The sequence below is a fragment of the Prenolepis imparis genome, unplaced genomic scaffold (genome assembly GCF_030444845.1).
Source record: "Prenolepis imparis isolate NDT839.2.m4 unplaced genomic scaffold, iyPreImpa1.0 SCAF_5, whole genome shotgun sequence".
In the NCBI taxonomy this organism is placed as follows: domain Eukaryota; kingdom Metazoa; phylum Arthropoda; class Insecta; order Hymenoptera; family Formicidae; genus Prenolepis; species Prenolepis imparis.
This window is the reverse complement of record NW_028141163.1, coordinates 5,195,877-5,211,069: the sequence shown is the minus strand read 5'-3', so window position 1 is coordinate 5,211,069 and position 15,193 is coordinate 5,195,877. Positions and strand designations below refer to the sequence as shown.

The following is a 15,193-nucleotide window of genomic DNA, read 5'->3' as shown; positions in this document are numbered from 1 at the left end:
AAAAATGTTTCAAATTTATTAGACCGAAAAAAATTCGTAAGATAATTATCGCAAATTTTGAAAAGAAACTATAGTAAAACAAAAGTGAATAGCCATCAAGAAAATTAATACCAATTAAAATAACAAGATGACACAAGATGAGAGATAAATATCAAACAGCAATATTATATGTATAAATATATCATTGATGATTTTTAGTCTCTTTTTTTATAATTGTTTTGTTCATTGTATATATAATAAATTTAAAATTTAGGAATACATATGATTGGTTTTTTATACAAGTTATCATCTTTATATCCAAGTACCTACATAGATTCAAGTATAATATCTACATATGCGTGCAGGATATTCAAAGAACAAATATATTCTTTCAGTGATGCTGTATTATATTTGTAAGACCAGACTTGACCTCACGTATCAATGTTCCGCAACCTCGAAAAGCTAATTACTCCCCTTATAATAATAATAAACAAAAGTGTGGCTAAACTCGGCTATAAATCAATGCCATCGGTTAATATTCTCTCATAATCTTTAAAAGACTCTCCTTTCACATATTATGAGCCATTATGGTTTGTTGACGATAGGAACCTTGTCTCGCCTAATTAATGCCTTTATTAGTTATTTATTAGTTATTTATTTATTTATTAGTTTATGGTAGGTGTCACTTTTTCGGGATTTTACATCAACATAATAAAAACGCCATGCGACGATTTACTTTCACGAAAAAACATTCCCATTTTCTTTAAGGATACATGTTCTAAGTTGAAATTTGTGACGTGAATTATTTGATCGTAAAAGTCAAAAGTCATCTCTCGAAAAGAGAACAGCTAATACAAAAAGATTGTAATTTTATCAAAATATATATGTGTATATTCTATTTTATCTATGAAATGAAATTTGTAATGGCATAACTAAATATGTAATAGAATGAAACACACACACACACACACACACACACACACACACACACACACACACACAGATTGAATAGAAGTTGCATTATTCTTTAATGATTATAACATTCTCTTTTGCTGATTGGAAAAATAAGATGTATATTATTTTGTAGGAAAAAAAATATATTTATGAGATAAACGTTAAAATATATTATTTTTTATTTGAGTTTTTATTATTTTGGAATTCAAAAATTTGTTACACAGCTATCTATTTTTTACATATTGCTTGACTTATAAAAAATCCATGAAATTTTGTCTAATCTTATTTTTAGCATTAAAAAAGTGAATAATCTTTAATATTTTTTTATTAAATATTTTAGAATAATATATTTGATAATGTAAAAATTTTATCAAAATTTTAAAAAGTTTTTTATTTGCTTTTTAATGCATTTTCCTGGTTTCCTTTGTTTTAATAAAGTTTTTTTTACGATTATTACATTCTATCCAGATTTTGACACTCCGAAATCTAAGCCCAACAAGCGCGTGCACATATATTATAACAAAATAAAAAAAGGAAGAAGAAAAGGCTAGTAACAGATGCCTCTAACTTTGGGCGATTTGGCTTGACGATTGCCGAGGAAAGTCGCCCACATTCTTTTTCTGTACATTCTTTTCCTTGTCATTCTTGCTTTGATCCGTACCGGCAAAGTTCGTGACAAATTTTCAACGTATTCAAACGCATTCGTCACCCACCATGAAAGTTTATGTAGTCGATAATCTATACTCATTGCGTGCACAACCCAGTAGACTCAAATTTATCTGAACGACTCTTTTCCGAACTACATATGTATATTAGGAAAACTTATCTTTTTAGCGACAAGAATTTTCTTCGTTGAAAGATGCTGTTGTTAATCTTTAAATAAAATTTTTACATTATCAAATATATTAACCTAAAAGATTTAATCAAAAAATATCAGAGATTGTTGAAGTTTTAATTAGTGTTTTAAAGAATATTAATTTTTCTTTGTATATTTTTTATCCTCATATTATACCTCTCTTTATTTCTTTCTTTATTTTTAACATTAAAAAGTCAACAATCTCTGATATTTTTTGATTAAATCTTTTAGGTAAATATATTTGATAATGTAAACATTTTATTTATTTATATATCTAAAAATTATCTCACATAAATAGCGTAAAGCATTCTGTTCTTTTCTTTTCATTATCTTTTTTAGATAACAAATTTGTTTAATGGCTAATTTGTGAAGGCTTGAAACTAATATTTAAAAAAAAATGCATATACGTACTTATGTATGTATATTTTGTTGAATGTATAACGAAAATATTTATTCATTTATCTAGTGCTTGTTGCAAGTTTCGTACTTTGCCGATTTTTTTGTATTTTATCGTGTCTTAGGGGGTTGTCTTATTGTTAGACATATAAAATTAAGAAAATTTTAGAAAACCGCCATTAATATGCGCAATTTTTGTATAATTATTTTAAACAGTTCTATTTTTAGAGTTAATATAAAACAGTGCTTCAAGTCGTAGTTAAAAAATGTTTAAAATGTGAGAAAAATTACCTAAAACTCTGTAATAGGCGAAAATCAAAAGTTCAAGTTTCTCTTTCCTGGGAGACCAAATATAAATTCTATCGGGAATTTTGTCAATTGTCATTCGCACTCGGCGGCATTTCTAACGTTCTATTGTCGCCAGTGGTTTGATTGTTGGACCCGTCGAAAATCGCCACTTGACGGAGCGCTTTTTCGCTGCGAATGACTAAGCGTAATATGTAAAGACTTAGCACTTTGGCTACTTACTATTCATATAAAACTGATGACGTATTAAATGCTATTTTAATATTATATATGTATATATATAATTATATATATATATATATATATATATATTTCAATTTTTTTTCAAACAGAAACCTTTAATCACTTTCAATGTTTCCAGTCTAATTTTTGTCAGACAGTTTGAGAATAAAAATAAAAAAAAGAAAGATTGATCGCGCGTGCGCAGATTATTCTGCGGGAATATAGGCGGTGCAAATAAACACATCAAGGCTTCCGTTACCGTGACGGAGGGTGGGTTTCCTCCCTTCCTCTTCTATCTTGTATGTCTTCACGGTCGTTCTATAATCTTATGGCGGGGTCTACCTGTGTGCGTATAGCTACGGCGGCAGCTGTCGTCTAATTGAATTATCTAGTTTTCAATTCGACTCGGAGATTTCGGGCAAAAGGCCTGACGAAAAGTCATGATGGCTAAATATTGAAAAACATGCCAGCCATTGTTGAGTCCTCTGACTCGTTTCTAACGGGGGCGGGGCTGCTGAGTTTTGTAAGAGCCTTTGTTTGTCGCGACCGATCTTTGCCGATGGACCCAGATGCCGGTGATGTTATTTTCTAGAATCCGCTCAGGTATAGGTCGGAAAAATTCTCGACGTACCGTGGAGAACATGATGAAAAAGATACTCTTCGTTACTTATTCTTGTTTATCGAAATCAAGAAGCATCGTGGTAGGTACTTTTTTGGCTTTTCTTATTTATCTGTCCAGGTATAAATGGCAAAGCCAAACTCGATGAAGTCATAGATTCACAAAAGAAATTGCAGAATGATCCATCCACAATTTTTGAGAATTCTAAAAATTTCGAACGATATTACACATCTGTTAATTATTCTTGATTTTATATGTATAGGTGGCATATATAAATTGAATCTGCTCTCTTTCTCTCTATTATACATATATACTAGGATGCACTAGAAAAAGTTTTTTTAATAAATCCTATTTGTGTATATTTTAAATCAATAATATTTTTTTATACATTAAGTTAATTTTTTTAAGTTATTTTTATTTGTTTATGTATTTTTTAAACGTATACTTTGTATAGAGAGCGTTATATATATATATATATATATATATATATATATATATATATATGTACGATATACAAAAATGTGCGTGCTGGAGCATTTAATTTGTTTGTATAAAAACGTGCTGATTTAAAAAAAAAAAAGAAAAATTGAGTAGGATCTTTTACGGAAGTCTCACCGCTATAAATTAATGATCTTCATTGTGATCAGATGACGGGCATTGAAAATACGATTTTCCGAGAACGGAAGCTATTGCGTGGCAGCGGCTTCTTGCTCTTGATCTTGCTTTTGGACGTACAGGAACAATAGTTGGTCGGATGATGTCCCGTGAAATAAGTCGCATTCTTTCTTTCCCTTCTTCGCAATCACATGGCGACAATGATTCTCAGTGATGCGCGTAACGACATCGATATAATGCGTTATCGTAAAACACTAATATTCAATTATGAAGAAACGACAATTGATATTGACAAAGATATACGAAAATCATGTATATACATATATTTACAATACATGATTTATTTATTTGAATTGCGTACATCGAGCATTGAATGAAAATCCAGATTATCTTCAATGATTCCACGATCTTATTGATAAAGCATTCATTATTTTATGAAAAAATTGGCCAATTGCTCGAATTATGAATTTATGTGATAAAACTTTATTGCAAAAATAGAGAATAATTATGAAAAGGTAAAATCCGTGCACAATATTAAAAATTTCAATAAAAGACACGTTTAAGAATCCTGTCTCGCGCACATTCCAAAAGTTTTCTTTCTATTTTTATTATGTCGAATATTGTCAATGATTTTATTCGATCGCGAGATGTCGAAAAGTAACGAGAAAAAAATCTCGCACTGATTCACGCAAATGGCCAAAGGAAAGAAATGAGGGGTGTCAGCTAATATCCGCGCGTAAGCGTTTACGGAACATGGCAACACAGCCATTTATTATTCATCTCCAACAATATCGTTCATTGACAATTTCTTTTACACACGACGTCCTGCATCACGACGCCACGCCCACGATCAAACTACAGAGAGAACGCCGAAAAACCCTAAACCTTACTCGTACCAGGGGTTCTACCCCGATTTCCCGACTCCCTTCCATCCAGAGAGTTTGAGGAAGTGACTAATCTGTGTTTTTCAGAAAATATTAGACAAAGAAAAAGTAAATTAAAATCGTACGTGCACAAAACAAATATTCAGGAAATAGAGACATTTAAAGAAGGAAGAAATATGTGAGTGTAATATTTTCCCTTAGTGGTACATTATATAAAATTAAAATTTCAGCAAAGTATTTGCAAGCAATACATAAAGATTTGAAATAATCCATAAGTCATTATATGTTTGTTTCTCATAATTAACAGATTTTAAGATCAAATATTTCAGAATTATCTTGTTACACCAAATAAGACTTTTTAGTTTTCATAATCTCTCTGAATCATGAATAAGACTTTTTGGTTTTCACAATCTTCCAGAACTGTGTGCCTGCACAGTTTTTAGCTCTTTACTCACTGACAGAAAACAGCAGAAGCCGCTTTCATTATTAACTTGTTAGCTTGAAAGTTATCTAAAGTTGTTTATATGGACACTACATTTCGACCAGACGTAATAGGTCCTCATCTAATAGCCGGCCAAATTCAGGGTGGCCCCGCGGTGCTTTCATCTTTTTCGGCATCTTTTATGTTGATTGTGTCCTGTGCTTTTCCCACATTTTTCTAATACGATGGCAGGAAACGTACAGAGAAGGAAATATTACTTCTATAAGACGTCTATATCAAACTTACAAGTATCATGTAAATGTCCTCTTATCTTTTATTTTTTATTTGCATACAGTAAATATTATACATATGCGGTACAAAAAGGAGTTGTACGTTATTTTAAAATAAAAACATTATTTTTTTATTAAAAGACAATAATAAAATATATGATATTATGCTTGAAATGAGCATGAATAACATATTAAATGTTAATAAGTTTTGCAGAAATATATTTGCTATAAGAGCGATTTTTTCCTCTAATTAGAAAATTTTCAATATTTATGTTAATTATTAAAGAAATTATGATTAAATGTAAAAAAAATAGCGTAAGAATATTTACACAAAAGTAACTTCTTTCTAATTTCACAAATCATTTTTGTCTACGAAATTATTATGTGCGTCTGAATGTAGAGCATGTTTAAATACATTTATAAATGGAATACCATTTTTATCTTGATACATGATACAAAAACGTAAAATAATTTTCAAAATTTTTGAAATTTCTTTGTTTTCCTCTTTCTCCTTTTTTTCTCTTTTTTTCGAAACTCATTTTAGTAGTTACATACTATTATTTAGTAGTTACTTACTTTATTGAAAACAAACATGTTGAAATGAAAAATGTATTCATATGTATAAATATAATATACACGATATATAGTTTGTTCGTATTTTTTAATGTTTAACGTTGTAATTTATAATTGTTGATACAGCTACGGAAGATTCTTTGAACGCTTCGCAAATTAAATTCCAAATCCAAATTTCAAATCCATGCACTGTATATTTTCGATGAGATTCACGTGTGTATTTTCTACGCTACGTTTGGGAAGATTTACTTTTTTGCTTGTGAAAACGCGCGTTACAATTGTAACATATCGGCTCTAGCGGGCTCTTCGAGAAGAAGTAATTTGGATTTATCGAACAGCACACACATCACACATACAAACACACACACACACACACAAGGGAGAGGGGGGCAGGCAGAAAGTGGCCAGGTGTGAACCCGACGAGCCCAGAACTAATGGAGCCACAAATCAATGATGCGATGGACCGTCATTACTTTCGCTAACACAACGTGTTTACCGCACAGAAACCGACGGACGCGAATCTCTTTTCTACATTAGGGGAGAGATACCGATCCACCTCTCATCCCTCACGCTCGATTGCCCATATTGTGCCACGTTCTGTATGCGCAAAAATGATTTGGCGGTTCCTGCATTTGCTGTACCGTATTAATCGAAAAAGATGTAAGCTTTACACGTGTGTGAATACTCGTGTGATTTACGCTTTTGACGCGGAGAAAGTCATTCGAACATTTCGCAAACTTTATAAATTTGCTCGAGCTGTAAATTATATTACATTCACTCAACAGTTCGTACTGCTAGCTGATTACGAATCTAACAGCGGGCTACCAGACAATTAATCTTCAGTGTGTGTTTAGAGATAAAAAAAATAAACAGCAAAATATATATAAAACAGCAATCGAGCTTTCTGAATGAGATTCCGATGGCACGAGGGCTGTATGATGGAACGTTTGTGGGATACATCGCTGTTCGGATTTGACAAATGTGAAAGTAAAAAAAGACGAAAGAAAGAAATCGGTTGGTTGAATGTGTTCTCTGTGATCTGCCGCGATATCCATGTTTTCGGACAGTATATTTCCGTGTTTGCGTGTCGCACGCGTGCATACACACTAGGCATACACATACGCATCTGTTGTACTGCCCCCACAACGTGTCGCATGGCTTACAGTATTCGGTCTAACATTACTACTATTAGCTGCGCCCGCTTACAGTTACGGCTTTATTATTGCCCGCTATAGAGAAACTCACCTCCGAGGCTTTTGCTTGCCGCGAACGTGCTACGATCTCTTTTTATCTTTCTCCACTTCTACCCCTGACGTGATGGAAAAACGGGGACCCACAGTCGTGATTAATGACTTGTTCACGAACCGTACCACTAGTATCATAGTAGAATATCTCTCGAATTTGTACAAGAAGATATGTAAAGTTGCATAATTTTTTTTAGTATTTGTTTAATAATTTTTTTTTAAATAACATGTGATATCCAAGATTCTAAAAATGACAAAAAATTTAGACACAAAAAAATATATATTTTAAATATTTATATATATATATTTTAAAAAATACCTATTTTTATATCTAAACGTTTTGTAATAACTATCATACTATCAACTATTCATTATTGACTATTAATATATCCTTGCAAATATTGTTTGAGTTAGGCAGGGGTTAAAAATAAAGTATCATGAATAAGGTTGACTCGAGTAATCGCTCGAGTCCAAGTGCAACTCGAATCTGTCACCATTTACCACATTGCTCTTTCGACTCGTTTTGGCTCGTTCCGACGCTTTGTCGACGTGTTGTCACCAATTGTCGCGCGCTGCGCCCCACGAGTTTACACACAACAGGGTGACGTACAGTTTATGCGATTCTATTGTCAAGCACGGCTGGTTTTCTTTTTCTAGCTATACATATATATATATATATATATATATGTTCACAGTGTGCATAATTTTCCCACTCTTTGAATTAAATCTCTTCTTTTATCTTTTATGGCAACATAATCTCTTTTAACTTCTTTCTTAATAATAGTATCGAAGTTTCGTATTTTTTCGTAATTTAATCTCTTCTTCTTCAGTACGATATTGAATTATTCTTTTAATATCTCATGCTGTTCTCTATTTCTTTATACATTTTTTTTATCCGTTGTTATCATAAATAAAAATTTTGCAACACAATTTTTAATAAATTTATTTATTTCTTGTGTTTCTGATATAATTTATGTTTTTCTTATATTAAATTCAAAGTTTTAAGAAAAAATAAATATACACATTTTTCTCTAGGGATCTGATTTATGTGTCAAAACATATAGTAATGCAATTATTAAATCAGGTGCTCTTTACAGAGAGACATATACAAAAATATAAAAGTAATAATATAAATATAAAAATATAAAAGTACAAAAAATAGAAATAATTATTTTATCTTAATTTATTATATAAATCTGCATATTATTGGGTATATTATATTGGGATAAGATATATATTTAAATGTATATTCAAATTAAATTATCGTAAAATGCAAAATTGAAACTGTCTGCATTTTTGTTAATAAATTGAAAGATTATGTTACATATGCGCGCGTGTGCGTGCGATGAAAAAAAAATATATAGCACAAGTAGGAAATATAAAGTAGGCTAAACTGAAACATGTTTTCTTTACTATTAAGGCTCCGACTATTTTGTATTCTGCTTCGCGTAGGCGTACTCATTTCGCGATGACGTTACGATGGTAATTAGCACAACTTTATTTATTGAAAACGATTATCGTGGGATTCGTTTAGAATTTAGAGTATTGCAATTAAGTCACGGAAGCTCATTTTTAATTTATTAAGCGCTGCGAAGAAACTTATTAACTCATGCAAATATATGCAATGAAATATTTTGCGTCACATGATATACACCGTTAATGCTACAGCTATGAATAATTATAATTTTACAAGGATAATATCTGAGAAGAAAAATATTAGTTTTAATTACAATTCCTTTTCTTCAGATCCGGTTTTCGTATACATTATATATAATTATTACGAAGAAACTGAACTCGAGAAACTTCAATTAAGATCTAATATAAAAGCATTTTTTCCGCATGAAAGAAATAATTTCTGTATTCTAATTACACGATCAAGCAATTAAGAGCAAGACGTGTATAATAAAAAAACATATTATCAACTAGTATTCGTAAATAGTTTGATTGTAGGTCCAATTTAGTTTTTTTTTTCTTGGCAATATATTTTTATAGAGATTTTGCAAATGTTTTTTATATAAGTAAAATTTTTAATGAGAGAGAAAAGGGGGGAGAGAAAGAGAAAGATTTGAAACATCAGTAAAAAAAAGATAAATATATAATGCGCAGTGACGCAGTTTATTCAAGTCACAAACAACTAGATAATAAAAACACATATCTCGATTGTCACGTCACAATAACTGACAATTGTATTTATCAACGTTGCTATCCTACACCGTCATCCTGTAAATTAATCCTTCGGAATCCCATGACAGCGCATTTTGCGGGGGGGGGGGGGGTTCATACATACATATCATATATTCGGAGTTACCAATACAACATCAAAATTTTACCAAAGAAAAGCCCAGAAATATTCTGATTAATTCTGCCGGGATTTTTTTCTTACAGTTATTCTTAATTGTGATCTCTAATTGATCGTTTCTTCTTAATGGTCAATATTAAATTAAATTGCTGGCTGGAATTATGTTTAAATTATTTTCTAGATCTAGATATCTATCTAGATATAACAATACATTGGTAAAATTACAATGTAGAATTAGAATGTAGAATTTATTTGTTGTTTAGAAATAGAAATTTACTTCTCTATATATATATAATTCGTTTATTTCAGCTTATCGCCAGGAAAGGAACTTGGTTTACATAACTTTATCTTAACCACACTCATCCATCCACACTTCCTTACATACTCTCTTCTAGTTTCTTATTACTACCTCTAAAGCCTATAATAGACAAAACTATATTATACTATCTCTTTAAGTGACTAATAGCCTTATGTATATTTTATATAAACTTTATATAAACTTTCTTACAATATTCAACTTGTACATAAATTTAAATACCTATGAAAACGTGTATATTTAACAAAAATATCTTACCTAATTAAATCATTACATCATTAATTCATTTTAATTCCTTATCATTTACAATTTACAAGCACTTAACCGAGAACTTAACAAAATCTACATAAATAGTAGTTTATCCATACTCCTGCTCTCTTATCACATATCACATATCACATTATATCTTATTGCCTTTCATAAATCTTTACACACTTTTCCTTAAAACTATCTTATTTATACCTTCCATCACCTTGTACAATTTACTTCTCTGTATTCGCCACATTATTTCGTGGAAACAATAAATATCAATGTTCTTATGTATAATAGCTTGTTGTATAACAGTTTATTCGTAGGCAATTAATTATTTTAAAAAGCGTCGATAATTAATGATATAATTACTACCATTTTGAGTTGTGTTAAAAATAAGACGAAAAAGGTAAGGCAAACTGACACGACCACCGCGATAGATCCCATCGTCATTCTGAATGTATCTATTAGCACTTTCAATGGTGTCATTGTGACGGTCTTACGCGCATCGGTAATTTCTGTAGCATCCTAGGAATTAGCTCGTATCCCGACACCACTCCCGTTGTTGAGAATCCGACCTATGTAATCCTGGCTAAGGATAATCTGATCTCAATAGCATGACATGGCGCGAATTTCGAGTGTAAATGCTCCACTTAGCAGACAATGTCATGCGTTTCTTTTGTGCCGATCGATGTATGTCTCGTATTAATATGGATTTGAATCTTATTCTGGCTGTGCTTATTCGCTACGACGACATCTTGAGTGTCTGGGAATTAAATGTTTAGTTACGTAATAAAAAGAATATTGCGAAGGAAAAATGGGGGACAAAGAGTGAGAGAGATTTAAAAACCTTTAAATGGATATCATCCAAATGTAATTTTTATTCAGGATTGAGGAGATGCAGCAACAACATTTATAGCTTAATCTTCTTTAATTTTTATTATGAGAATTTTTTAATTTTAATTATGAGAATTTTCGGTTGATTTCAATGATGAAAATTATTACTTTATCTTTCTGTAGAACGATATTTAAAAAACATGATTATTATTATATATAAAAGAGAAGAATTGTGTGATTTCAATAGTTAAATTATTACTGCTCGGCGAGTCTTTCTCAGAAAGTACTTTGAAAATATCTTGCAACGTGCAATGTTTCCTATCTTTTCTTATGCGCATGCAACACAAACGTTACCGTTCCTGTTCTTTCAGGTGATGCTTATGTATGTCCCGGGAACTTCTTCTCGTTAGATGTCTCGTTCAGATAGGAGTTACTTTGGTTGCACGCGTAATTCGATATTCAGGCCACACTGTAGGGATCCGGTAGCACAGGCAAAATACAAGCTCGGGCCCGCGGACCAAGGGTGCCCCCGTTGTATTTGCTCAATTTACAGTTACGTAATTCCATAATGAAGGACGGACGTTTCTTCTTCGTTTTTTTCTTCCTCGACGATCGATCCGAGAATGCAACGTTGCGTCAACAATAGGTGCTTCTGGGATTTTGCGAGCGAGCAGTCTTTACAAAGAAGCGAGTCGTAGAGATGGGGTGGTTGTCACGAGGGTGTCGTGTTTCGCACAGTTGTTTCTATAAACAAGAAATATAATAAAATAGTCTTCACACACGGGTCTGTCGCTCCCATCAGAGTGGGAAATTGCAAAGTTGACATAAAAAATTTAATTGTTTTTTTTTGCTCAAAATTTTATCGAACAAAATTTCACACACACGAAACTTGCAATAATTTCACTTACCACAGTACGGAGAGGAATTTTCAAATTCGCATATTTTTCAGTAATAATATAAAGACATTTGTTAGAAATTTGTAACCAAATAAATATAAAATGCAATATAAGAAAAAATATAAGAGAATATATAGCAAAATACAAAATTTTAGAGAAAAAGAAGAATAAATATATGCGAGAATAATAAATTCGTAGTGAATATAGAAGCGATACAAAATAGATCAGAAACATATATTTCCTCCTCTCAAGAGTTATGTTTGATATATTTTATTTATATTCAGCATCTGTCAATTACATGAAGTAACAAATTATTATTTAATAACAATTTAACATATAAGAGATTAATTTACGCGTATGACTGTAGAATATCAATAATATTAACTTATATCGGTCAATGACCTTTAGTAACCCATCCGACGGTTGGTCGATTCCAGTCTTTTTCGATGCTGAAGATGATCCAATTCTGAGGACTGAAACGTTCAATTCAATAAAGAAAATTTATTAACAAATTTTTTTTCAAATATAACATTTGAGCATAGGTTTCCGCGCCAGGTTCTTAATTAATTCGTTTATCGTTAGCTATATTATTATTATTCGAGCTTTTTATTTAACTTATTTTTTATATTCTGTATTTTTTTATGTACTAGAACAACACAAGCGCGCGCTATTCTTCGATTTTATGTTAAAAACAATGATATTTAAAAAAAATTATATAAGTTTGTTTAAACTCGATTAATATTTTTTCACAGAAATCAGCTGATTGGAGCGTTAATTTGCTAATTAAATTTTAAAATAATAATATAGTAAAAAATTAAAATAGTAATATGTTGTAAATAATATGTTATAATATCTTATTCTTGATTAATATTTTTTGACAGAAATCAGCTGATAACTATCAAAAATATTAATCGAGTTTTAAGTATTATAACATATTATTTAAAACATATTATTTTAATTTTTATAACATTATTTGAAAAATTAATTAGCAAATTAACGCTTTAATCAGCTGATTTCTGTAAAAAAATATTAATAAAACGAAAATTTGCTAATGATTAAATATTCTAGCTTACATATTTATATTTATATTGTGTATGTTATAATGCAAAATAATAAGATTATTCTAATATATGTATGTATTTTATTTGTTACAGGTAGCATTGCGATACACAGTGCGATTCACGCGTCGGGAGTGCCGTGTAAAGTTTCGCGTGTCGGGAGTGCCGCGTAAAGTGTCGGACGATCGTAATTATTCGTGTTTTCGCGAGTGTCGTGAGTGCTACCATGGACCAAGAGAGGAGGAGGAGGCCCGGGGAGGCATCAGGCGACATCGGGGCAACTATAAGGTATACAAAATAAAAACATTTTTTCTAAACTGCATTCGACACACACATATGTACATAATTTCAATATTTTATATACATTATAACTTGAATATTTTGTTTTCAGATCAACGTGCTGCGTACTACAACTCCGCTATTGCGCGTATCGGTGAGTGAGAAATTTATAACATTTCTATAGTGATAATGGGTGTGTATAATGGTGTATATAATATGTTGAAAATATTAAAATAGTAACATGTTTTAAATAATATGTTATAATATCTTATCCGCGATTAATATTTTTTGACAAAAATCAGCTGATAAGTGTCAAAAATATTAATCGAATTTAAAATATTATAACATCCCGTTCTAAAAAAGGCATGTTAAGTCGATTCTCGCAAGTATTGTTGCCTCTTTTCTGCGATTTTCTTCGCGGAAAAGAGGCAACAATACTTGCAAGAATCGACTTAACATGCTTCTTTTAGAAAGGATATCTTATCAGTTTTTTCTATACTAGTTTTTTTAAAAAACATTAACTCTTGTTTATCGAGCAACAAAGAGTCTTTTATTTTACAAAAAATTTCTTAACATATGTAATTTTGTTCTAATTGTAAAATCAAAATAGCAAGTAATTTTTTCAAGAGTTTTAAGATAACTATTGAAATCGCGAGCTGCAGAAACAGTAAATTCAATTAATCGCGTTTGTGAGAGTGCCTAAAATGCCATAGAGAGAAATATGAAAACTTTTCCATTATTTTGATTTTTGCTGCATCGCCGTTTCTTTTTACCGATTTTACTAGTTAGATGAAGATCGATGCGGCTTTGAAGAAATGTCCAAATTAAATCTTGCGCACGTAAAATGGCGACGGAAAGTCTAGTTGGCCGCGAAAAAAGTATATCAAAGAGGAGTATCAATTTTAAAGCTAAATAGGGGTTTGTTTTCTATCCATTGCTGCCCTTTTCATTCGAGCTCGATTCACTTAGTCGCAATGCTTTGTGTGAGAAGCCTAAAATAACACCTACAGCTTGTCGACTCTCCACTAAGAGTCGTCCCTAATTTCTCGAATGATTGCACTCTCGTTTTCCGTTTGAGAGCACCAACAGAGTTTTCGGCTCGTTGCTCCAAGTGTATCTTTGACCACATTGATTCATTTAGATTTATTTTATTTTCTGCAGCTACATATTTTATGACTATGATTTGAGTTTGAATCACAGTGTTATTAAAGATCAATGTCTTTTTGACGTGTTGCAAATTTTTCAGCATAAAAATATCTATTTTCTCTAATCTATATCTATTCTGAATAAAATTAAAAATTATGTGAAAAGTTAAAATAAAATTTAAAAAACTTATGGAACTTTAAGATAAGAAATTACACGTGAGAAAACTAACATACGACTAGCAAAAATAAATTATTTTTTAGCGCGTTAAAAAGATTTTAGTTACAATTCTACAATAAAAATTAATATATTTTGTATATAGAAATTCACTGAATATATACTTTAAACGTTGCATAATTTATGTAGACGCACGAGAGAATAACGACGCTGTTGCATAGCCGCTATTTGCATAGTTGGTGCACAGCCCGAGGTGTATATACGCGGACAAAGCAGTTTTTCTTCTCTGTTGTTATTGTTTTGGATTATCCACGGAGGGTTTTATATCCGAAAAGTACAACACATATTAAGCTCAAACTCGCAGATAATAGGCTGTTTATTTTATTAGCCACGGACTAATAATCAAGCATTTTAACCGAAATTACAGATTATTTAAATCACGTTTCACTAATCATTTTAATTACATATATTGTAAAAAATAATCTAAATTACTAGAATCAATAAAATTTTTATTTTTAATTTCTATATGCTAATTATGTATAAGATTTTCTCGAATTAATTTACGAACTGCAATATGCTT

At 31.0% G+C, this 15,193-nt stretch overlaps 1 protein-coding gene across 1 annotated transcript in view; it reads left to right on the top strand.

Moving 5' to 3' along the window:
• The window catches only part of LOC145936011 (uncharacterized), a 62,537-nt gene that overhangs the window by 2,584 nt on the left and 44,760 nt on the right, over positions 1-15,193 (top strand). Inside the window, exons 3-4 of the mRNA XM_083037871.1 lie at positions 13,111-13,302; positions 13,406-13,447. Of these exons, the coding sequence (XP_082893997.1) occupies positions 13,111-13,302; positions 13,406-13,447 (234 nt within the window). The remainder of the gene's footprint in view (positions 1-13,110; positions 13,303-13,405; positions 13,448-15,193) is intronic.